We start from the raw sequence: 26,117 nt of genomic DNA, 5'->3' as shown, positions 1-26,117 counted from the left end.
GTTGCGATTAAATATGTGGGAGGAAGTTTCGACTTATAAAAAGCAATTTGACTTCCTGGGAACACACTTGGCGAGATAGTTTCGCCAAGAGGGAATTGAGATTGGAATTGACGGTTATAGAAGCAGCAATCTGAGTCGGACGCTACGAACTTAAACGGTAATTGATCTACGACAATTTATTTCGTTAAAATCAATTATCGAAGCCGGAATCAAAGATTGTCTTGAGTGTTCGGTATACAAGATAGAGTCACGGGGATAGCCTTTGTAGACAAAGTAACCGACGTGAATCCCGAAGAGAAAATCTTATTCGGTGATCATAAGGAAATTGAATCAAAGCGAAGCTTGAGGCTACTTTTATCGAATTTATTCACAATCTTCATCTTCTTATTTTTACTTTAATTACTTTTATTTATTTAATCGTTTTTATTATTTTAATATATTTTTACCAAAATTCCCCCCCATTTGTACTGTTTCACGCCTGACATAAATAAATCAGACAGAAATTTATAATTTTCTAAGTCCCTGTGGAATCGACTCTTACTTCTCTTTACTACATATTTCCTTTATTTAATGATTGAGAATAAGAAATTTATTTTGACACCGAAACGATAGTTGTCATAATTATTTGTTTATATAATATGTGATTAACTAATCATAGAATATGGAATGGGAAGCAAGCTATCAACAAAAGGTGATGTGTATAGCTATGGCATCCTCTTGTTGGAGATGTTTACGGGGAAAAGGCCAACTGATGAAATGTTTAAAGAAGGTTTAAGTCTTCACAACTTTGTTTCGGAAGCTTTTCCTGATCGAATGAAAACAGTCGCAGACAACACACTCAATGAAAACAGTCTGGGAAATGACAATCTTCAATGCTTGAACTTGATATTCGAAATACGTCTCACTTGTTCTGCTGAATCACCGAGTAAGCGGATGGGCATGAGTGATGTTGTTACTAAGCTTTGTTCTGCTAGGGACAAACTTCTTCGTCCAACGCGATTCTGTCATGAGATTCAAACTGCCTATGCTGCTCAATCATCAGGTTATAATGTCTTCTTATCTTACTTAAGCTACATTTACATTACTTTTCTGATGTAATGGGGTGCTTAAATAAATACTTGTTTTTATAAGTTGTAGGTATCTAAGGTGTGGTATGGATGAACTTAAGAGGCTTAGGTCTGGAGAAGTGCTTGTTGTTCTCTTTTGTTTACATTAAAGAAAACAAACATGGAGTTGTTCCAGTTTTCCAACAATAATTTGTCAGTGTAGTTTGTATTAATCTATCTTTTTTTTTGTCTTAGCATCATAAACCAGCTCAGAAACATTGTTCAACCTAGTTACATGTCTACTGCATAATTTCATTAAATATTGCTACTTAATTGATGGACTCAACAATGTGTGTTGTAGAATGTTCTTAGTTAATTTGGTTTATACTTCCATTATACAATTATTTAGAAAGTGGTGAGTGTGCATCAATTATTGCTTCAAAAAAAAGTCAAGCCACAGAATTGTGATCCTACTGTCGGTACCCTCCATAGAATCCACAATTTACTTTGAAGTCTTCCTCATATCATTGTTTTACACAAGAAATTAATGTTTTTTCGAATGTATAATTGATACCTCTTATCAATAATTTGAGGTGTTCAACTGATGATATAAAATTAAATTTAAGTATCAATTTGAATTAAAAAAAAGTACACGTATCAATTTGGACATCTTAAAAAAGTTCAAGTATCAAGTTGGACAAAAGTTATAAGTATCAAATACAAAAATCATAAACTATATAAATAGTCACCGAATTTTTAAAAATTATAATACAATCATCGAATTTTTTCTTTTGACTAAACTTCAAACTTCTAATTCGTATCCTTTATGATCATTATTTTTAGCTATCCTTAAGAAATAATGAAGTGACGTATTAGAGTCATTTTCTTCTCCAAAAAATCCTAAGTTTCTTAGACTATTAAAAGCCGCGAGTCTCCTTTTTAATTTGTCATCACCATTTCACATTCTTTCAATTACGATTGTCACTAGACATAACATCCACTACACTCAAGAGCTTCATCGTTATTACATCCAAGTCCTAAACAGAATTGAAATTCCCTCACCATCCAAAACTCATTAAATTGTAGCAATTTACATACTCAAAAGGTTTCATCATCATTTATCCAAGCCCTAAATACCATAGAAACTCTCTCACTAATCAGTAAGGGTTCAACATGGGTCTAATTGAGATGGCCTCCTATGGTCTACTATATGGGGCTGGATTCTAAAAGAGATCTAAATTGCCCTTATTGTCACCTAATAAGCGTAGTAATACTTACAATCTCACGAAAGCAGAAAGCATATATGCACCTTAAAAGTAACTCAATAGCTTGCACGGAAGGATCAACTCATGAAGATAATATTTTCTCCCATTTAAATTGAACAGAACTCGTGTAGACACTTAATACGGTCTCGAAAATAACCCAAGACAAAGAAGTGACAAGGTAACTTTATGTAAACGTTAAATAATTATTGTCATTAGGGTTTAGGGTATTGGCCTAGATGGAGTTCTGTTGGGCTCAAAGAAACCTTAACCCTCTAAAAAATTTATATATTCAATAGATTTTAATTTAATAATGTTTTAGTTAATGTAAAAATAAATATTCAAATCAAAAAAATACAATAATTCATTAAATATTTAATTAAGGGCTGAACTAAAGAAAGATAATCTAAATTTCTCAAAAAAAAATTTCTAATAATAATTTATGTCGTTGTAAGTTTAAATATTAGATAAATTAGACATTATCTTCTAAATTGGGGTCCATAATTGTGATGTCTCCATGGAATCCATCTTTTCAGCCATAATTGTGGAGTTTATATCCTCCAGCTTTTCCTCAGCGTTTACTTGACAAGTCTCCTCTCTCATTTTCTTATACAAGAAATTAATGTGTTGTTGAATATATCAACCATAGAAATCGTAGACACATGACTTTCTAAGTTGGAAAACTTAAAACAATTGACGGGACATAGAAAATTTTAATATCAGAGTTCCATAAATATATTTCTTGTTGATGAACGAAACACTCAAATACAAATCAATCTCACCAATTAAGAAATTGTTTCAGTTCCACGGAGCTAACAAAAAAGCATTCTCAAGCCTCCATCTCTTCTTTCCTTGTTTGCGTTGAAGCTGTAGTTCTTCTCTCATGCTTCAACTTGCAGGGTCTTAACGCGCTTGGTATAGCAACAGCAACAACAACCCTTGTTGTTACAGGAAATGACACTGATCAACAAGCTTTACTCCAGTTCAAAGCCAAGATAACATGTGATCAGCTCAATATTATGGAGTCCTGGAATAGTTCCATTCACTTCTGCCAGTGGCGTGGCGTTACATGCGGTCGCAAGCATCAGAGAGTCACCAAGTTGGAAATGCAATTCCTTAAACTCTCAGGATTCTTAACACCTTACATTGGAAACTTGAGCTTTCTTAGGGAGTTGAGTCTAGTGGGAAACAGCTTCTACAAAGAGATTCCTCAAGAAATTGGACGTTTAAGAAGACTGGAAACATTAGACCTCACCAATAACTCCATCAGTGGTGAAATTCCTTCCAATTTATCAGCTTGTTCTAAGCTTACAGTGGTTGATATGAGAAAAAACCAACTAACAGGAGAAATACCTGCTTCATTGGGTCTCTTGTCAAACTTGAAAATCTTGAGTTTTGGAAAAAGCAATTTGAGAGGGAGTATCCCACCTTCGTTGGGGAACTTGTCATCCATGGAGGACCTTTATTTGGCGATGAATGGATTAACTGGCACTATACCTGAAGCTCTTGTACAACTAACAAATCTTTCATTTTTCTTATTAGAAGACAATGCAATTTCTGGTACGCTTCCTTCTGCAATTTTCAATCTCTCAAATGTTAGAAACTTTGATATTGGTCATAACAAGATTCAAGGTACTCTTCATTCTAACTTAGAAATCTCTATGCCAAATGTTGAGTTCTTTTCAATAGCAAAAAACCAAATCAATGGACAAATCCCAATTTCAATATCCAATGCTTCAAATTTGAATGTACTCCAAGTTGATGATAACAGACTGAGTGGAAGCGTGCCTTCATTAGAAAATTTGGATAAATTGTCTTACCTTCTCCTAGGCTTAAACCCTTTGGGATATGGGAGAGAAGGCTACTTGAACTTTCTCTACACTTTAGTCAATAAAACTGAACTAGAATTTCTATATATAAGCGGAAGTAATTTTGGAGGAGTATTACCTGGATGCATTACCAATTTTTCTAGATCCCTTTTGCATTTAGTAATAGAAAATAACAAAATATTGGGTAGAGTCCCGGATGCGATTGAAAATCTAATCAATTTGGAAGTGCTTGTGACATCAAGAAATCAACTATCAGGTCCAATTCCCTTTAGTATTGGGAGGCTTCAAAAGTTGAAGATATTTTACAATAGAAGGAATTTTCACTCTGGGACAATTCCTCATTCTATTGGAAATTTGATAGAGTTAACCAAACTCCTTCTAGATGGTAACAATCTTCAGGGAAACATTCCTTCAAGTCTAGGAAAGTGCCAAAATTTGCTTGAGATGGATCTTTCTAATAACCATCTTAGTGGACCAATACCCCATCAAGTACTTGGACTCTCATCCTTGTCCATTGTACTAAACTTATCATCAAACTTTTTGACCGGTGAGCTTCCTGTTGAAGTAGAAAAATTGATATTCCTGAGTCAATTGGATGTTTCTCAAAACAGGTTATCCTGCCTGCTTCCAAACGAACTTGGTAGTTGTATAGGTCTGGATAAATTGTTCTTGGATGGCAATTTGTTTGAAGGGCCCATTCCTTCATCCTTGCGTTCATTGAGAGGTCTTGAAGCCTTGGACATATCTGACAATAATCTTTCAGGCGGAGTTCCAGAATTTCTTCAAAACTTTGGAAAATTAAAGTATTTAAACCTCTCTTTCAATGATTTTGAAGGAGTGTTACCGAGTGAAGGAGTTTTTAAGAATGTAAGTGCTACCTTCGTCGAGGGAAACAATAAGCTTTGTGGAGGCATCTCTGAGTTGCAATTGCCGAGATGTAACTCAAAAACATCCAAAAGCAAGTTAAAAATTGCAATTATTGGTGTGATATTGGGAGTGGGTTTGGTTTTCACTTGTCTCCTCATCTTTTGGTTTAGAAAAAAGGAAACGCAAAAGGCAACATCAACATGTGCAGAAAATTCACTTTTACAATTATCATACCAAAGCATCTTAAGGGCTACTGATGGATTCGCCATACAAAATTTGGTTGGTTCGGGAAGTTTCGGTTATGTATACAAAGGAATTCTTGATTAGACTAGAGCAACTATTTAAGTAAAGGTGCTTAATCTTCTAAATCATGGAGCATCGATGAGTTTCTTGGCTAAATATGAGGCATTGAAGAACATTCGACGTCGAAATCTTGTCAAGGTATTAACAGCTGTTTCGGGGGTCGATTACAAAGGCAATGATTTTAAAGCCTTGGTTTATGAGTTCATGGAAAATGGAAATTTGGAGGGCTGACTGCATCCATCTATCACCATGAATGAACCAGAGATGATGAGAAACATGAACTTCTTCCAAAGAGTTGATATAGCCATAGATGTAGCTCATGCACTCGCATATCTGCACCATCATTGTGAAACGTCTATCATTCACTACGACCTCAAGCCAAGCAATATTCTACTCGATGAGGAAATGGTTGGCCACATAAGTGACTTTGGCTTAGCAAAAGTACTTCTTGAAGATAGGTTTAACCATCCTGGTAATCAGTTAAGCTCCTTTTACATAAGAGGAACTATTGGTTATGCACCACCAGGTAATTACATTGTATTAATTTCTTCTACAATTATTTATAGTGTTTTTCTCTCCTATTATTTATATATGTAATTTGTGATGAACTAATTGTAGAATATGGCATTGGAAGTGAGCTGTCAACAAAAGGTGACGTGTATAGTTATGGCATCCTCTTGCTAGAGATGTTTACAAGGAAAAGGCCAACTGATGAAAGGTTTATAGAAGGTTTAAGTCTTCATAACTTTCTTAGAGAAGCTTTTCCTAATCGAATAATTGAGGTTATAGATCCTATTCTTCTTCAAGAGAGTGTCAAAGGAGGAACAATAGCAGATATCACTCGCAATAAAAATAGAATGAGAAACGATAGTCTTCAGTGCTTGAATTTGATATTTGAAATAGGTCTCACTTGTTCTGCTGAATCACCAAGTGAGCGGATGGACATGAATGATGTTGTTGTTATATTTGTCTAGAAATTAAGTTGGTAAGTTGGAAATTTCATTTTGGTTGGTGGCCAAACTTTGAACATGTGAATTTCATATTTGGTGGTTAACTTGTACAGATTGGAAAATTCATTGGTAGGTGGCCAAACTTTGAACATATTGTTCTTAAAACTCAACTATAAATAAGCCTAAGTATTTCCATTAGAAATCATCCCAAAAACAAGTTCTCTCTTCCTCTTGTATTCTTCATTCTCCCACTTTGGGAATTCTAAAGATTCCATTTGTTGTAATATTGGCGATATAGTGAAGTTATCATCCAGTGTGGTGCTCGAGGAGTAGACGATATTCTCGTAGAACCTCGTAAATTTAGTGTGTTCTCTCCTTTATTGTTTTTATTCGGTTTTTTTCCATTGTGTTTCAATATTCAATAGTTTGATAGGTTTATCCGCTGTGCAATCTTTGGTGGTTTTGATCTTGATATTTTAGGTCAATTTTGAAACTACGTTCGTGTGGGAAATAACCCGATTTCTCCAACAATTAGCATCAGAGCTTCGGTTGAGGTTATCCTGGTGGTTCCGTTACTGAAAATATACAGTTCGTGCTATTGAATATTGTTCGTTGGAATTAAAATGTCAAAATACGGATCAGTTGAGACATCAAGCTCTTCATCCAGACCGGTGAGGAGGAGGATGTCAAATGCAAATTTCTCGGTGGAATTGTTCGATGGATCCAGTCATTTTGGCATGTGGCAAGGCGAGGTGTTAGACGCTTTATTCCAACAAGGTCTAGACATCGCCATTGAGGAAGAAAAGCCCGAATATATAGAGAAGAAAGAATGGGGAACAATCAATCGTTTGGCGTGCATCACGATTCGATCTTGTCTTTCCAGGGAGCAGAAGTATGGTTACAAGAACGAGACTTCTGCAAGTAAGATGTGGAAAGCATTGGAAGAAAAATTCCTAAAGAAAAAATCTCAGAATCGTCTCCACATGAAGAAAATATAGTTCAGATTTGATTATCAACCAGGCACCAATATGAATGAACACATCACTGCGTTCAATGAGCTAGTGGCAGGCTTATTGGGCATGGATGAAACCTTCAAAGATGAGGATTTGGCCTTGATGTTGTTGTCATCTTGATAACTCCGTAAAAAGACTATTTTTAAGGCCTTTTCAACTTAAGTTATTGTTTGTTTAAGGCTACATATAGGTCATTTTAGATGTATGTAGTTGCATATAATTGCATTTTTTGTAGTTGTGTTATTTATTTTATTAAGGTGTTATATGAAGAGGAAGGTGTGATTTTTAGTATGTGCAGGAAATAACAAGCAAAATAGGCGAGCTGGGAAGTAATACCGCGACATCACACGTTGTTGAAGCAGATTGAAATGCCTCGGCATTTTTGGCGTAGAAAACGACAAAAATATACAGTTGTACGTGGACAGCTGGCTCTGCACGTGAAATGATGGCTGTAACAGCCTGCTAGGGGACCACTGAGACCTGGAGGATAAGGTTTATGCACAACATGTGATTCTAGGGGTATGAGGGGTATTTTGCACCCAACAATATCCCAACAACCTCATCATTACCCCTAGATATTTTTTATATATTACACCTCACAAGAGAGAGTGTGTGTAGAAGAAAAGAGACGCATATTGTAGCAGAAAAATCAGATTTTTATTTTCCCTTTTTCTTTCTTCTTCCTTGGGCTTTACTCCATTGATAAAGCTTCAAGGAGTGGCGAGCTAGGCACCGAAAGGAGCTAGCGAGCTAAGGAGGTTCGTGGTGGCCGAGGAGACCTCCGGTGGCGCGCGTCAAAGGCTCTTTCTAACTTCCCTTTGCTGTTATTTTATTTATTTTATTTGTGGGTTGTTGGAACAAATATTTTGTGGATTTTTCTATGGATATTTCGAACCCCACCATGAACTAACTTATTTGGTGGTGGTTGGTTTAATGAATGTTTTAACTTTATTTTAATGGTATATTTAACTTTATTTTGGTTCTTTATTTGCTTTGCTTATGAATGTTTCACCATCTAGGCTTGTAAGAGGCATGGAAATATCCATTTATTAGATGAAGGTGAGGTGTTCGGAAGAATCCTAAGCTAAAAATACTTGTAAGTATTCGGAAGAAACGCAAGGCAAGATCCTCATAAGCAATGGGTTATAGTATTTTCAAGGGGTTTTGAACCGGCCTAGGAATATTATAACCTAATCCCTTATATCTCGGAAGAGACTAGGATAGGATTTCAATGACTAAAAAGGGTGTCTTTATCAATAGGGTAGGCTGTCCAACATCGATGAGTGAGAGCAGATACCTTGGCATCCTATTCTATTAGGTTCATGTGAGAACATTTTAGGAAAGCCCTGTCAAGTAAGTAAAGACCAGATAACTTAAATCTACATGAGAGATCAGTTTAGCATTCTTAGATCAATCCTTACCATTCATTCCATTGAAAGCTTGTCACGTGAGGATTATCTTCTTTTTATTTTATTTATCTTTTATTTATTGTTTTTACTATTTTTTATTGCCTTGACATTTCATCATTTCCAACATTGAATATCTGTTCTTGCCACTGCATTTCCATTTGCTACACCATCACACCATCAATCCACATTCACCAGCATACACATATCCATTGCCATGACATTTGTATATATCAAGACTAACTATACTTAGATAGAATAGTGCATAAACTTTACTCAATATCCTTCCAATCCCTGTGGAGACGATACTCACTCATCACTTTATTACTTGAGCGATTGTGTATACTTGTACATTATTTGCGTATATTTTATAGTACTCACAACACGCAAACAAGTTTTTAGCGCTGTTGCCGAGGATTGGCAATTGACGATGTTGAGTTTAGTTATTGCACCGTTTTATTTATTTTCTTTGTACATAGTTACTTGTTTTTGTGTTTACCTTTTTCAGGTGTTACGTTGTCGCATGACAAGTAAAAGACCCAAAGAACCATTATTTCATACAGAACCTGAGGCTCATGTTGTTCAAAATCAAGTGAATGATCCTGCAGTTCTAAATGCCACGACAATTCCAAATGCTAGGAATGCTGCTCGACCACAAACTATTAGAGATTACTTAGCTCCCACCTTGGATGACATAAAACCTGCTATTATAACTCCCAAGATTCAGGCAACCCAATTCGAGCTCAAACCAGTTATGTTCGACATTTGGACTTGATTGGAAAGTTTGGTGGTGCTCCTCATGAGGATGCAAGGCAACATGTTCGAGAAATTTTGGAGGTCTGTGACTCCTTTCGACAATAAGGTGTGCATGAAGATGTGCTGAAATTGAAGTTATTCCCATATTCTTTGAAAGATGATGCCAAAGCATGGCTCAATGGATTACCTTCCGGCTCTATAAGGTCTTGGGCTGAATTGTGCAAAAAAAATTTGCTACGACATAATCCACCGAATATGAACAACCATCTTAGGAATGCCATAGCATCTTTTCACCAAGCTGATGACGAGTCAATGCATGAGTGTTGAGACCGCTACAAAGAATTGCTTCGCGAATGTACCAACCATAGATTCCACAACTGGACTCAAGTCGTGATGTTCTACAATGGAGCCAATGCACCCACGAGGATGATGCTAGACGCCAGGACAAATGGCGCTTTGCTTGACAAATCACCTGAAGAGGCTTTTGGCATTCTTGATTGAATTGCTAACCATGATTACCAATTTCCCTCTTCAAGGTTTGAAACTATAAGGAAGGCATCTAGGACATTCAAGTTGGAAGCTGAAGATTCAGTGTCGGCCCAACTCTCTACCATCACCAATATGTTGAAGAATTTGCAAAATTCTAAGAAGATGAAAGAAGTGAAGTTTGATAGCTTAGCATGTTTGTTATGCCAAGACAATCACCATGAATGTGAATGCCCGAACAATCAAAAGTCCATAAACTATGTGGGAAGCTTCAATGGATGGAGTCAACATCCCAATTTCTCATGGGAAAATCAAGGAGCTTGTAATGTCAGTCATCTCGCTCAACATCAGTATATAGATGAGCCCCCAGCCTTTCAAACGAATATGCCATGGCATAATCAAGGGACAACATTTTCACTTAATACAAGTTCTCTAGAGGCCACTATGCAAGACTTTATGGCAACTACAAAAGCTCTATTACAAGATCATGATGCATCTATTAAGAGTCAAGAAGAATTATTACAAAGTCAAGGGGCATGGTTGCAAAGTCATAGTTTGTCTTTGAGAGCTTTGGAAATGCAAGTGGATCAAATTGCCACGGCATTACAAGAATACCAACCAGACAGAATGCCTAGTGATATTGAAGTCACTAAGGCTAAAGGCAGTGAGCAATTTAGTATATTCACCTCAGGGAGTAGCACCTATATCTACAAAGATGCTAAGTTTGGGGGGGGGGGGAAACACTTGAAGAACCTAGATATGAGATTGTGCATGAAGAGTCTCAATTGCAAGAGGAATTACATTCGCTGAAGAACAAAGCTAGATGTTCAATGAGTAAACCCGATGATGACAAGCAAAATAATGCCACGGCAAAAGAAAAACCCCCACTAGCAGAAGTTGATGACCAAAGGGAAGCTGCAGAATTATGCCACGACAATTTTTTAGGCACTTGTGAGTACGTGAAGCTCGATGAAGAAGATAAAGATGAGCTTAAGGATATTTCAAAAGAGGCGGGTCAATCTAGCTTACTCATAGTTAGACCAGGTACGAAATCTGAACCTGTGGATTTTATTGAATTTACTCAACCCCAATTAGTTGCCCATTTTTCTAGGCTAGAAATTGTTAAAGCACTAAGGAATAAAATGGAAAAACAATTCCCTGATGAGAAATTATTATTTGCCACGGCATTGTCTTGGTACGCTGACATTGTCAATTTTCTCGTTAGTGGTGTTTTGCTTCCGTACTTGAATAGCCAGGGCAAGAACAGATTGATGCAGGATGATGACCCCTACTTCTTGAACGACTCTGCTGCCCAAGCAATTAAAAGATGCCACTGCAACGGGGAGAGAAAAGAGAGGACTACTGCAAAGGTCTTACAAATAGGGTTCTATCGACTTACACTGAAGGTGGCGCTGTTATATATGTGGAGCATTTTGGTCTATATTGGTGCTCTAATCGAACGCGACAAAAATGCCATGACAATTCATGATGTTTTGGAGTTTGCAACCCTTGAACCCTTTTTAATTTATATTTTAGAAGTTTTGTTTTATCGTGAGTGTTTGTTTGTTTGTTTTCCTTTGTTTTATTTCTTTATTTTTAATATTAGTTCTTTTTAGGATGAAGGGTGTTCTGGAGGATGAATATGATGAAATCTCACGAGGGAACTTCATAGGCTGCTGCAAACCAATATGCCACGACAAAGTTAGATGCAATTGAGGCTCTAACAAGACGCAGTCGTTGCACCTGTTCACAAGGAGATGCTCCCACATTGAGCTTATAATCTTCTGGTCATCCTGGACAAGATCTTGCCATCATTTTAGGATGCCACGACATTTGCAAATGTCACTCAGCAAGACAATACACCCAAGTCAGAGGATACTAACCCAGTCAGCATGGACTAGATGACGTCTGAAGTTATCTGTTGGGCGTATGGAGACCTCAACATCTAAGAACACTGAAGGCCCTAGCACACCACCTGTTGAACCCAGTTCTGATCCTTACAAAAGCCCCACATCACTGAGGAAGTGCACTAGACACAATACTACTAGCACTGCCAGCGTGACTCCACCACCATCTTAGGAAGACGAGGTACCTTGCATTGCATTGCATCGCATGTAGTCTAGTTTTAACTTAGTTTTTATTCAACATTAAGGACAATTCTTCTCTCAAGTTTGGGGGAGGTAGTGTTATTTGTAGAACATGTGCATGATAATATTAACATAATGTTATGCCATGGCATCAGTAAATGGTAGGACAGTTAGATTAAATGTTTTGATGATACCTGATGAAGATGAACTTTTTAGGCTAGGAATTGAATGTAAATGACTATTGAGAATGATAGAACTGACTCTAGGGCTTGATGCTTTGTGAATTATTCTTACACGATTTGTATATTTTCTATACTTAAAGAACTTAGGAAGTTTTTATGAAAGAACTTTGGTTAGCCTTGGCATTAAAATATGGTATTATGCTTAAATGATAAATCACTGTTTAAGAACTCCCTTATCTCTGAATTTTGTTTAATCGTGAATAAATGCTTCGGCATAGCTGTAGAGGGACACTCCTCTTTACCGTGGCATTGCCTGGAACTCTCTTTAATAAATGGCAGCCACACGCATACGAGTGAATGAAAGTAGTCACGGAATGACTCTACCTGACTAGCTTGGGGGTGGAAGGTATGGTCCATTTCACCTAGAGTGTGGGATGGTAGGTGTGATGAGCTGACTCCCTTCGTAGCAGCGTAAAAAGTGAAAAAGTGAAAAAGAAAAAAGAAAAAAAATGTGTACTAAATGAAAATGGAGTATAAATGTGCTTAATGAATGAGTAAATGTAGTGGCGAAACTAGGGAACTCAATTAGAAATTGCCTAAATTCGTTAAGTATAGATTAGATATAATCACGCACACACACAACCATAAAGAATCTTGACCTAGGGAAAAGTACTTGAATTCTTGATATGTCTAGCATGTTGAAGCCAATTATTCTGAGGGTTAAAATTCAATTATTGTCTTGTTGTCCTACTATTGAAATTGCCATGACATTTTGATTGTGTTAATTGTTATCCATTGCTTGAGGACAAGTAATAGCTTAAGTTTGGGAGTGTAATAACTCCGTAAAAAAGACTATTTTTAAGGCCTTTTCAACTTAAGTTATTGTTTGTTTAAGGGTACATATAGGTTATTTTAGATGTATGTAGCTGCATATAATTGCATTTTTTGTGGTTGTGTTATTTTATTTTATTAAGGTGTTATATGAAGAGGAAGGTGTGGTTTTTAGTATGTGCAGGAAATAACAAGCAAAATAGGCGAGCTGGGAAGTAATGTCGCGGTATCACACGTTGTTGAAGTAGATTGAAATGCCTCGGCATTTCTGGCACAGAAAATGAAAAAAAATATACAGTTGTACGTGGACAGCTGGCTCTACACGTGAAATGATGGCTGTAACAGCCTGCTAGGGGACCACTGACACCTGGAGGATAATGTTCATGCAAAATATGTGATTCTAGGGGTATGAGGGGTATTTTGCACCCAACAACATCCCAACAACCTCATCATTACCCCTAGATATTTTTTATATATTACACCTCACAAGAGAGAGAGTGTGTAGAAGAAATGAGACGCATATTGTAGCAGAAAAATCAGATTTTTATTTTCCCTTTTCCTTTCTTCTTTCTTGGGTTTTCCTCTATTGATAAAGCTTCAAGGAGTGGCGAGCTAGGCGCCGAGAGGAGCTAGCGAGCTAAGGCAGTTCGTGGTGGCCGAGGAGACCTCTGGTGGTGCGCGTCGAAGGCTCTTTCTCACTTTCCTTTGCTGTTATTTTATTTATTTTATTTGTGGATTGTTGGAACGAATATTTTGTGGATTTTTCTATGGATATTTCGAACCCCACCATGAACTAACTTATTTGGTGGCGGTTGGTTTAATGGATGTTTTTAACTTTATTTTAATGGTATATTTAACTTTATTTTGGTTCTTTATTTGCTTTGCTTATGAATGCTTCACCATCTAGGCTTGTAAGAGGCATGAAAATGTCCATTTCTTAGATGAAGGTTAGGTGTTCGAAAGAATCCTAAGCTAAAAATACTTGTAAGTATTCGGAAGAAACGCAAGGCAAGATCCTCATAAGCAATGGGTTATAGTATTTTCAAGGGGTTTTGAACTGGCCTAAGAATATTATAACCTAATTCCTTAGATCTCGGAAGAGACTAGGATAGGATTTCAATGACTAAAAAGGGTGTATTTATCAATAGGGCAGGCTGTCCAACATCGTTGAGTGATAGCAGATGCCTTGGCATCCTATTCTGTTAGGTTCCTGTGAGAACATTTTAGGAAAGCCCTGTCGAGTAAGTAAAGACCAGATAGCTTAAATCTGCATGAGAGATCAGTTTAGCATTCTTAGATCAATCCCTACCATTCATTCCATTGAAAGCTTGTCACGTGAGGATTATCTTCTTTTTATTTTATTTATCTTTTATTTATTGTTTTTACCATTTTTTATTGCCTTGACATTTCATCATTTCCAACATTGAATATTTGTTATTGTCACTGTATTTCCATTTGCTACACCATCACATCATCAATCCACATTCACCAGCATACACATATCCATTGCCCTGACATTTGTATATATCAAGACTAACTATACTTAGATAGAATAGTGCATAAACTTTACTCAATATCCTTCCAATCCCTGTGGAGACGATACTCACTAATCACTTTATTACTTGAGCGATTGTGTATACTTGCACATTATTTGCGTATATTTTATACTACTCACAACACGCAAACACATCTCTTCTAGATGAATTTGAGCACCTTGAGACAACGTTACTTCATGGTAAGGATAATGTTACCCTTAAAGATGTAACTGCTACTTTGTATAGTTATGAGCTCAGGAAGAAAACCAAGTGGAGAAGGAGATCAAAGTCGAAGTCCAAACTGGGAAAAGACGAATGTGCCTTTTGTCATGAGAAAGACCATTGGAAGAAAGATTGTCCGAAGTTGAAGAAGAAAGGAAAAGCTGCTCCAGATGCATGTGTTGCAGAGCATGATGCAAATGACTCTGACATATCATTGGTTGCTTCATCAACAACATTCCATTCAGATGAATGGATATTAGATTCGGGTTGCACCTATCATATGTCCCATAATCAGGAGTGGTTCTCCGATTTAGTAGAACTAAATACATGAGTTGTTTATATGGGCAATGACAATTCCTGTAAAACTGTTGGGATATGTTCAATTTGATTGAAGAATCAGGATAGATCAACCAGAGTTCTGACAGATGTCCGATACGTGCCCAGTTTGAAGAAAAATCTCATCTCGTTGGAAACCTTAGAATCCAAAGGCTCAGTAGTCACTATGAGAGATGGAGTTTTAAAAGTCACATATGGAGCACTTATGATGATGAAGGGTAACATGAAAAATAATTTGTATTACTACCAAGGTAGTACAATTATTGGAGCAGTTGCAGCAGCTTCTGGAGGTGGTGATTTGGACGCAACCCAGTTATGGCATATGCGGCTGGGACATGCTGGAGAGAAATCCTTGCAAATTCTGGCAAAGAAAGGATTGTTGAAAGGTACAAAGGCTTGCAAATTAAACTTTTGCGAGCATTGTGTTCTGGGAAAGCAGAAGAGAGTGAAGTTTGGCACCACTATACATAATACAAAAGGTATTGTGGATTATATTCACTCAGATGTATGGGGTCCATCAAAGACATCGTCTTTGGGAGGAAACCATTATTTTATAACTTTTGTAGATAACTTTTCCAGAAGAGTTTGGGTGTATCCGATGAAGTCTAAAGATGAAGTGCTCCAAATTTTCCTGAAATGGAAAAATATGATCGAGAACCAGACTGATAGAAAGATCAAACGTCTTAGGACAGACAATGGAGGGGAATATAAAAGTGACTCATTCTTTGACGTTTTCCATGAGTATGGTATTGTTCGACACTTCACGGTTAGGAATACACCATAACAGAATGGGGTGGCAGAGCGTATGAATCAAACACTATTGGAGAAAGTTTGATGTATGTTGTCTAATGCTGGGTTAGACAAGGCATTTTGAGTTGAGGCTGTGACATATGCTAGCCATCTCATCAATCGTCTGCCGTCATCAGCGATAGGAGGAAAATACCATTGGAGGTATGGTCTGGAAAACCTGCTACTGATTATGATTCCTTACATGTATTTGGATCCACTGCTTATTATCATGTGAATGAATCCAAGCTTGATCCGAGAGCAAAGAAGGCTCTCTTTATGGGAATCACCCATGGAGTGAAGGGATTCCGCCTTTGGTGTTTAGACACCAAGAAGATAATTTGTAGTAGAGATGTTACCTTTGATGAATCTACCCTAGTAAAGAATGTAACAAATGACGTTGTCCAGACAAGTAGTACTTCGCAGTAGGTGGAGAATACTCCAAAACAGGTGGAGTTTCAGCAGACGATGATCCCAGAAGTTGATGCAGATGATTCTTCAACTCCAATAGAAGAATCAGAAGATGAAGAGGTTCAAACCCAAGAACCATTGGAGACACCAGAACCACTTGCAGTTACAAGGCCAAGGAGAGAAATTCGTAGACCTGCTCGATTTGTTGATATGGTGGCCTATGCTCTTCCAGTTGTTAATGATGATATTCCTATCACTTACCAAGAAGCAATACAAAGATTGGAAAGTGATAAGTGGAAAAGTTCCATGGATAAAGAAATGCAATCTCTCCATAAGAACAACACTTGGAAACTCACACAATTACCGAAAGGTAAAAGAGCAATTGGATGCAAGTGAGTATTTGCAAAGAAAGATGGATCTCATAATAAGAAATATGTTTGCTACAAGGCACGGTTTGTAGCTAAAGGCTACGCTCAAAAGGAGGGAATCAACTACAATGAAGTATTTTCCTCTGTTGTGAAGCATTCCTCCATTAGAATATTGTTGGCCTTGGTAGCATAGTTGAATTTGGAGCTAGCTCAACTTGATGCAAATACGGCTTTCTTGCACGGTGATTTAGAAGAGGAGATCTATATGACTTAGCCAGAAGGATACAAAGATGGTGGTTGTGAAAAATGGGTTTGTAAGCTGAACAAATCGCTATATGGATTGAAGCAATCTCCGAGGCAGTGGTACAAGCGATTTGATAGCTTTATGAGGAGGCAAAAGTACACTAGAAGCAAATGTGATCATTGTGTGTATTTGTAAAAGCTCAAAGATGGATCTTTCATTTATCTTCTCTTGTACGTTGATGATATGTTGATCGCTTCGAAGAGTCAAAAGGAGATAGACAAATTAAAGGCTCAGTTGAATCAAGAGTTTGAGATGAAAGATCTAGGTGAGGCTAAGAAGATTCTTGGTATGGAGATAAGCAGAGATAGACAGAGAGGGAAGCTTTGTTTAACACAGAAGCAGTATCTGAGAAATGTATTACAATGTTTTGGCATGAATGAAAATACCAAACATGTAAGTATCCCATTGGATTCTCATTTGAAACTTAGTTCTCAATTATCTCCTAAAACTAACGAAGAACGAGTGTATATGGCAAAAGTTCCATATGCTAATGCAGTTGTGAGCTTGATGTATGCAATGGTGTGTACACGTCCTGACATTTTACAAGCAGTTGGAGTTGTGAGCAGGTACATGCATGATCTTGGAGAAGGACATTGGCAAGCTGTGAAATGGATTCTACGGTATCTCCAACAAACCGTGGATGTTGGTTTAGTTTTTGAACATGATGAAGCACTTTGTCAGTGTGTGGTTGGATATGTTGATTCCGATTATGCTGGTGATTTGGATAAGCGTCGATCAACTAATGGGTATTTTTTTACTCTTGCTAAAGCCCCAGTAAGTTGGAAGTCTACATTGCAATCTACGGTGGCCTTGTCTACTACAGAGGTAGAATACATGGCAGTTTCAGACGCTGTAAAGGAAGCAATTTGGCTTAACGGGTTGATGGAAGACTTGAGAGTTGTTCAAAGTCACATTAGTCTCTATTGTGACAGTCAGAGCGCTATTCACTTAGCAAAAAATCAAGTCTATCATTCAAGGACTAAGCATATCGATGTGAGGTATCACTTTGTGCGGGAGATCTTTGAAGAATGAAAGATTCTACTTCAGAAAATTGCAATATCAGAAAATCCTACAGATATGATGACCAAGGTGGTAACAGTAATCAAGTTTAATCATTGTTTGAACTTGATTAACATCCTGAAAGTATGAACACATTCGGGTGTGTGGTGCTTGTGAGCGCAATTAGAGGTACTACAAATTTGGGGAGTTGAAGAAGTTGAGTAGGCTTGGTAATTTCAAGCCAAGGTGGAGATTTGTTAGATTTGTCTAGAAATTAAGTTGGCAAGTTGGAAATTTCATCTTGGTTGGTGACCAACTTATTGGAAATTTCATCTTGGTTGGTGGCCAAACTTTGAACATGTGAATTTCATATTTGGTGGTTAACTTGTACACATTGGAAAATTCTTTGGTAGGTGGCCAAACTTTGAACATATTGTTCTTAAAACTCAACTATAAATAAGCCTAAGTATTTCCATTAGAAATCATCCCAAAAAAAAGTTCTCTCTTCCTCTTGTATTCTTCATTCTCCCACTTTGGGAATTCTAAAGAATTCCATTTGTTGTAATATTGGCGATATAGTGAAGTTATCATCCGGTGTGGTGCCCGAGGAGTAGACGATATTCTCGTCGAACCTCGTAAATTTGGTGTGTTCTCTCCTTTATTGTTTTTATTCGGTTCTTTTCCATTGTGTTTCAATATTCAATAGTTTGACAGGTTTATCCACTGTGTAACCTTTGGTGGTTTTGATCTTGACATTTTAGGTCAATTTTGAAACTACGTTCGTGTGGGAAATAACCTGATTTCCCCAACAGTTGTTACCAAGCTTTGTTCTGCGAGGGACAAGCTTCTTCGTCTAACTCGATCCCATCATGTGTTGCTCAATCATCAGGTCATGATGCTTTCATATCTTAGCAAATTACTCGATCATTTCATCACTCAAGCCACAATTACATTACGTTTCTGTTGAAATGGTGTGATTACATAAGTCTTTGTTCATAAATTGCAGGTATCTAAGGTGTCGTATGGATGAACTTGTGAGGCTTGGGTCTGAGAAGTGCTTGTTGTTTTCTTTTGTTTACATTCTGCTATGAGAAAAGAAAACAAACATGGAGTTGTTCCAGTTTTCCACCAATAATTTGTTCAAACTGGTGCATGTCTACTGTATAATTTCTTTAAATACAATAATGATGGACTCAAACTCTCTTAGTTTGTTGCTTGTTATTACCAGAAAAGATAATTACTGAGTAAGTAATTAGAAATGAGAGCTCGGAAAGCATAACCGTGCGTGTCTATTGTTTATTTCTCCCGCAGGTTCTCTTAGTTTAAATATTAGTTAAATTAGGTTTTGTCCTCAATTTTTAAGTTCAATATTCTTTTAAATTTGACAATTTTCAATATTTGATCCTAGTTTGGTTCATAGGATTGGCAAGTGGATAATGATGAAGAAGGGGTTGTTGTGGTCATAACACCTTTTACACTTGTGACCACGATCTCTGTGACTGCGTATTAAGAATACCATATAGGATAATAATGATTTGTGTAAATTACATATTGTCACCTAACTTTCAACGAGTTTCTATTTTGGCTACTCCACGTTTACAATTTTCAATTTTATCTCTAAACTTTCAAATTTTGCTCTTTTAGGTCAATCAACCGTTAAGTCTTTATTTAGCGTCGTTTATTATTATTATTATTTTTGAAAATTTATGCAAAAAAATCCTAATTTTTCTCTCTCAAACCCATATTTGTAGACTCCTTTAAATTCAGCTTTTCCTCATCATTTACTCAAAAGTCTCCCTCTCCATGATAACTTGTCTGCAAAGTCTTCATCACCAAATAGTTCAGGCTTTGAAAGAACGCTTTGCAGAGGCAATCTAAATATGTTGCTGTCAAGGTCTACTAAAATTTTTCGGATTTCACAATCAAAGAAAAGTCCTTCAACAGGGCTTTTTTTGGTGGGAGACTAATTACAAGACAGACATTTAACATTGTCTCGAAAGTGACCATAAAAAAATTGCATTTCATTCAAGGGTATTGACCCATGAGAAGACTTTGGAAATCAAAACTTGCATTTTTCCCTTCTTTTTCCACAAATAAATGACAGGGTAATTTAACTTTATTTAGACGTAAAACAATCAGTGTCAAGAGAGGGGCTCCACAGTTTTTGTAGTCTCCCTCTATCAATTTCTACAATAAATTAATGTGTTCTGACTATGTTGATTAATAAAAGTGAAAAATTACTGCAATCAATTTTGACTGATCACACAACTATAAATATATATTTAAAATTGTTTGCTTGAATGTGTTGTTCAGTGTTTGTTGTACGTCTCTTAAAATCTTTCTTGTATATCGTCGTTGATATATTGATTTTTTTGATTTTTTAAGTATTTTTCACATAAAATCTATATTTATGATATCTTAAAAAAAGTACACGTATCAATTTGGATATCTTAAAAAATTTTAAGTATCAAGTTGGACAAAAGTTATAAGTATCAAATACAAATATCATAGAGTAAATTATATAAATAGTAACCAAATCTTTAAAAATTGTAATATAGTCATCGGATTTTTTTCTTTAACTAGACATCAAACTTCTAATTTGTTTCCTTTATGATCATTATTTTTAGCTACCATTAAGAAATAATGAAGTCACGTATTAGAGTCTTCTTCTCCAAAAAAACCTAAGTTTTTTAGATTATTAGAAGCCGCGTGTCTCCTTTTTAATATGCCATTATCATTTAACATTCTTTCAATTATGATTGTCACTAAACTCAACATCCACTCTACTCAAGAGCTTCACCGTTATTACATCCAAGTCCTAAACAGAATTGAAACTCCCTCACCATCCAAAACTCATTAAATTGTAGCAATTTTCATACTCAAAATGTTTCACCGCCATTTATCCAAGCCCTAAATACCATAGAAACTCCCTCACTAATTAATCAGTAAGGGTTCAACATGGCTCTAATTGAGATGGCCTCCTATGGTCTATTATATGCGGTCGGGTTCTAAAAGGGGTATCTAAACTGTCCTTATTGTCACCTAATAAGCGTAGTAATACTTACAATCTCACGATAGCATAAAGCATATATGCACCTTAAAGTAAATAGCTTGCACGGAAGGATCAACTCATGAAGATAATGTTTTCTCGAATTTAAATTGAACAGAACTCGTGTAGACACTTAATACGGTCTCGAAAATAACCCTAGACAAAGAAGTGACGAGGTAACCTTATGTAAACGTTAAACAATTATTGTCAATAGGGTTTAGGGTATTGGCCTAGACGGAGTTCTGTTGGGCCCAAAGGAACCCTAACCTTGTAAAAAAATTATATATTCAATAGAGTTTAGTTTAATAATATTTTGGTTAATGTAAAAATAAATATTCAAATTAAAAAAATACAAGAATTTATTAAATATTTAATTAAAGGCCGAACTAAAGAAGGATAATCCAAAGTTCTCAAATTTTTTGTCTAATAACAATTTAAGTCATAGTAAGTTTAAATATTAGACAAATTAGACATTGTCTTCTGAATTTTAAATTTAAATACCTGATAAGCCATTGTATTTTTCTTTAAAAGTTCAATATTTCAACTTTTGCTAATATTTAATCCTGACTCCGTCTCTGGCTCAACCGTTTTTGTAATCTCCCTCTATCATTTTCTATTACAATAAATTAATATTTTATGACTATGTTGTGAAAAATCACTGTAATAAATAAACAACATTTGTTACTTATATCTGACAGATGAATGATAACACGATTCATTGTATACGTTAGCAACGTGACTACGTTAGCCACCCTTCACTTTCTTTTCTCCCATTTTCTACTTTCATAAACATTTAATTGGGGGTCCATAATTGTGATGTCTCCATGGAATCCATCTTTTCCTCCACAATTGTGGAGTTTATATACTCCAGCTTTTCCTCAGCGTTTACTTGACAAGTCTCGGTCTCCTATATCATTTTCTTATACAAGAAATTAATGTGTTGTTGAATATATCAACCATAGAAATCGTAGACACATGACTTTCTAAGTTGGAAAACTTAAAACAATTGACGGGACATAGAAAATGTTAATATCAGAGTTCCATAAATATATTTCTTGTTGATGAACGAAACACTCAAATACAAATCAATCTCACCAATTAAGAAATTGTTTCAGTTCCATGGAGCTAACAAAAAAGCATTCTCAAGCCTCCATCTCTTTTTTCCTTGTTTGCGTTGAAGCTATAGTTCTTCTCTCATGCTTCAACTTTCAGGGTCTTAACGCGCTTGGTATAGCAACAGCAACAACATCCTCTGTTGTTAGAGGCAATGACACTGATCAACAAGCTTTACTCCAGTTCAAAGCCAAGATAACAGGTGATCAGCTCAATATTATGGAGTCCTGGAATAGTTCCATTCACTTCTGCCAGTGGCGTGGCGTTACATGCGGTCGCAAGCATCAGAGAGTCACCAAGTTGGAAATGCAATTCCTCAAACTCTCAGGATTCTTAACACCTTACATTGGAAACTTGAGCTTTCTTAGGGAGTTGAGTCTAGTGGGAAACAGCTTCTACAAAGAGATTCCTCAAGAAATTGGACGTTTAAGAAGACTGGAAACATTAGACCTCACCAATAACTCCATTAGTGGTGAAATTCCTTCCAATTTATCAGCTTGTTCTAAGCTTACAGTGGTTGATATGAGAAAAAACCAACTAACAGGAGAAATACCTGCTTCATTGGGTCTCTTGTCAAACTTGAAAATCTTGAGTTTTGGAAAAACAGTTTGAGAGGGAGTATCCCACCTTCGTTGGGGAACTTGTCATCCATGGAGGACCTTTATTTGGCGATGAATGGATTAACTGGCACTATACCTGAAGCTCTTGTACAACTAACAAATCTTTCATTTTTCTTATTAGAAGACAATGCAATTTCTGGTACGCTTCCTTCTGCAATTTTCAATCTCTCAAATGTTAGAAACTTTGATATTGGTCATAACAAGATTCAAGGTACTCTTCATTCTAACTTAGAAATCTCTATGCCAAATGTTGAGTTCTTTTCAATAGGTGGAAACCAAATCAATGGACAAATCCCAATTTCAATATCCAATGCCTCAAATTTGAATGTACTCCAAGTTTATGATAACAGACTCAGTGGAAGAGTGCCTTCATTATAAAATTTGGATAAAATGTCTAAACTTCTCCTAGGCTTAAACCCTTTGGGATATGGGAAAGAAGGCGACTTGAACTTTCTCTACACTTTAGTCAATAAAACTGAACTAAAATTTCTATATATAAGCGGAAGTAATTTTGGAGGAGTATTACCTGGATGCATTACCAATTTTTCTAGATCCCTTTTGCATTTAGTAATAGAAGATAACAAAATATTGGGTAGAGTCCCGGATGCGATTGAAAATCTAATCAATTTGGAAGTGCTTGTGACATCAAGAAATCAACTATTGGCGTGACTCAAAAACATCCAAAAGCAAGTTAAAAATTGCAATTATTGGTGTGACTTTGGGAGTGGGTTTGGTTTTCACTTGTCTCCTCATCTTTTGGTTTAGAAAGAAGAAAGCGCAAACGCCAACATCAACATGTGTAGAAAATTCGCTTTTACAATTATCATACCAAAGCATCTTAAGGGCTACTGATAGATTCGCCACACAAAATTTGGTTGGTTCGGGAAGTTTCGGTTCTGTATACAAAGGAATTCTTGATGAGACTGGAGCAACTATTGCACTAAAGGTGCTTAATCTTCTAAATCGTGGAGCATCGAGGAGTTTCTTGGCTGAATGTGAGGCATTGAAGAACATTCGACATCGAAATCTTGTCAAGGTATTAACAGCCGTTTCGGGGGTCGATTACAAAGGCAATGATTTTAAAGCATTGGTTTATGAGTTCATGGAAAACGGAAATTTGGAGGGCTGGCTGCATCCATCAATCACCATGAATGAACCAGAGACGATGAGAAACATGAACTTCTTCCAAAGAGTTGATATAGCCATAGATGTAGCTCATGCACTCGAATATCTGCACCATCATTGTGAAACGTCTATCATTCACTGCGACCTCAAGCCAAGCAATATTCTACTCGATGAGGAAATGGTTGGCCACATAAGTGACTTTGGCTTAGCAAAAGTACTTTATGAAGATAATCTTAATCATCCCCCTAATCAGTCAAGTTCCATTGGCTTAAGAGGAACTATTGGTTATGCTCCACCAGGTAATTACATTGTATTCATTTCTTCTTCAATTATTTAGAGCATTTTCTTCTTAAATTATTTGTATATGTAAGTTGTGATGAATTAATTGTAGAATATGGCATGGGAAGCGAGCTGTCAACTAAAGGCGATGTGTACAGCTATGGTATCCTTTTACTAGAGATGTTTACAAGGAAAATGCCAACTGATGAAATGTTCAAAGAAGGTTTAAGTCTTCACAGTTTTGTTGCAGGAGCTTTTCCCAATCGAATAATTGAGATTATAGATCCCATTCTTCTTCAAGAGAGTGTTAGAGGAGTAACAGCCGCAGACATCACTCCCAATGAAAACAGCCTGGGAAATGATGGTCTTCTATGCTTGAATTTGATATTTGAAATAGGTCTCACTTGTTCTGCTGAATCACCAAGTGAGCGGATGGGCATGGGTGATGTTGTTATCAAGCTTTGTTCTGTTAGGGACAAGCTTCTTCGTCCAACTCGATTCCATTGAGGGATTCAAACATCATACGCTGCTGAATCAGCAGGTTATAATAACTTTTTATCTTAGTGAAATGCTTGATCACTTCGTCACTTAAGTCGCATTTACATTACTTTTCCGATAAAATGTGGTGCTTAAATAAATCCCAGTTTCATAAGTTACAGGTATCTAAGGTGTCCTATGGATGAACTTGAGAGGTATAAGTCTGGAAAAGTGCATGCTGTTCTCTTTTGTTTACATTCTGCTCTGAGAAAAGAAAACAAACAAGGAGTTGTTCCAGGTTTCCACCAATAATTTGTCAGAGTAGTTTGTATTAATCTATCTTTTTTTGTCTTAGCATCATAAACAGCTCAAAAACATAATTCAACCTGGTTGCATGTTTACTGCATAACTTCGTTAAATATTGCTACTTAATTGATGGACTCGAATTTTCTTATTTTGACTAACTATGAACCTCAACAATGAGTGTTGTAAAAAGTTCTTAGTTCGTTTGGTTTATACTTGAAGTCTCCCACTATCATTTGTCTTATTTTATTGACTAATTACGAGCGTCAACAATGAGTGTTGTGGAATGCTCTTAGTTCATTTGGTTTATACTTTGATTAAAACAATTATTTAGTGAGTAAAAAAACTTAAGAATGGTCAAAGTCATGTCTGCTGCACCAAGTTTACTTCAAGTGGCAAAGATCGTTTACTACCATTTCTTTAACGAGAGCTTGGGTTTCCCAGTAACAGGAAATTTTTATGACAGTGTTAAACATGAAATATAACATGAAAACTTGGTGCAGTATGAGTTTCAAAGTAGGGTCCCTACAATTATTAGCCGCATGAGTTTCAAAGTCAGAAAACTTGAACCAATAGACAGGTGATAATATCAGAGTTGGCTTCTTATACTGCACTTCAGTGTTGGTTTATTAACAAATCTCTCAATTGAAGATCAATCTCATGGATTCAGAAATTGATTTACCCTATGGAAGCGTCCATCCCTTTACTCCAGCATTATTATTTCAAAACTAGAAAGAAGAAGAAAGATGTGCAAACGATTCTATTACAACAAACAGGGCAAGATTGTTGTGTTACAAAGGCAGATCTCCGTATATCAGGTCACCTCCATAAGACTGATCTTTGTATAGTAAGTCCTCCGAAAAATTCCTACGACCTAATAGGATGACAAATTTTCTGACTTTTAAAAAAAATTAGTTCAGGTCAAATTTTGTAATAGTTTTAATATAAGGATAATTGCTATAATATCTCTCTTTTTATATTTTTTAATTAATCTTTATTTGTTCAAATAAGATATATATATATATATATATATATATATATATATATATAACTCGAATAAAGAGTTATTATCTCAAATATATGTGTTTCAGGTTGAATCAGATGCGAGTTTTTATCTCAAGTTAGATGGGACCTCCCTAGACTGAGATTGGATCAGATTCGGAGGGAGGAGA

The 26,117-nt window shown here is 36.3% G+C and overlaps 1 protein-coding gene across 1 annotated transcript; it reads left to right on the top strand.

The window, feature by feature from the left end:
* The first annotated feature begins 666 nt into the window (after positions 1-666).
* On the top strand, positions 667-24,966 carry LOC120213436 (probable LRR receptor-like serine/threonine-protein kinase At3g47570). Its single transcript, XM_039211589.1, has 7 exons — positions 667-1,050; positions 3,208-5,099; positions 5,419-5,445; positions 5,618-5,623; positions 23,431-24,185; positions 24,278-24,706; positions 24,825-24,966. The coding sequence occupies exons 1-6, from the start codon at positions 667-669 to the stop codon at positions 24,670-24,672; spliced, it is 3,459 nt and encodes a 1,152-aa protein (XP_039067520.1). The 3' UTR covers positions 24,673-24,706; positions 24,825-24,966.
* The last annotated feature ends 1,151 nt before the right edge of the window (positions 24,967-26,117 follow it).

This window comes from Hibiscus syriacus, unplaced genomic scaffold (assembly GCF_006381635.1).
Source record: "Hibiscus syriacus cultivar Baekdansim isolate YM2019G1 unplaced genomic scaffold, ASM638163v2 tig00110020_pilon, whole genome shotgun sequence".
NCBI classification, from domain to species: Eukaryota; Viridiplantae; Streptophyta; class Magnoliopsida; order Malvales; family Malvaceae; genus Hibiscus; species Hibiscus syriacus.
This window is presented reverse-complemented; position numbering and strand designations above follow the sequence as displayed.

Coding starts and splice junctions, on each gene's coding strand:
- LOC120213436 (XM_039211589.1), top strand. CDS start 667: ATGGGAAGCAAGCTATCAACAAAAGGTGATGTGTATAGCTATGGCATC. Junction 1,051..3,207: donor CTCAATCATCAGGTTATAAT/GTCTTCTTATCT, acceptor TTCAACTTGCAG/GGTCTTAACGCGCTTGGTAT. Junction 5,100..5,418: donor TCAAAAACATCCAAAAGCAA/GTTAAAAATTGC, acceptor GAGGCATTGAAG/AACATTCGACGTCGAAATCT.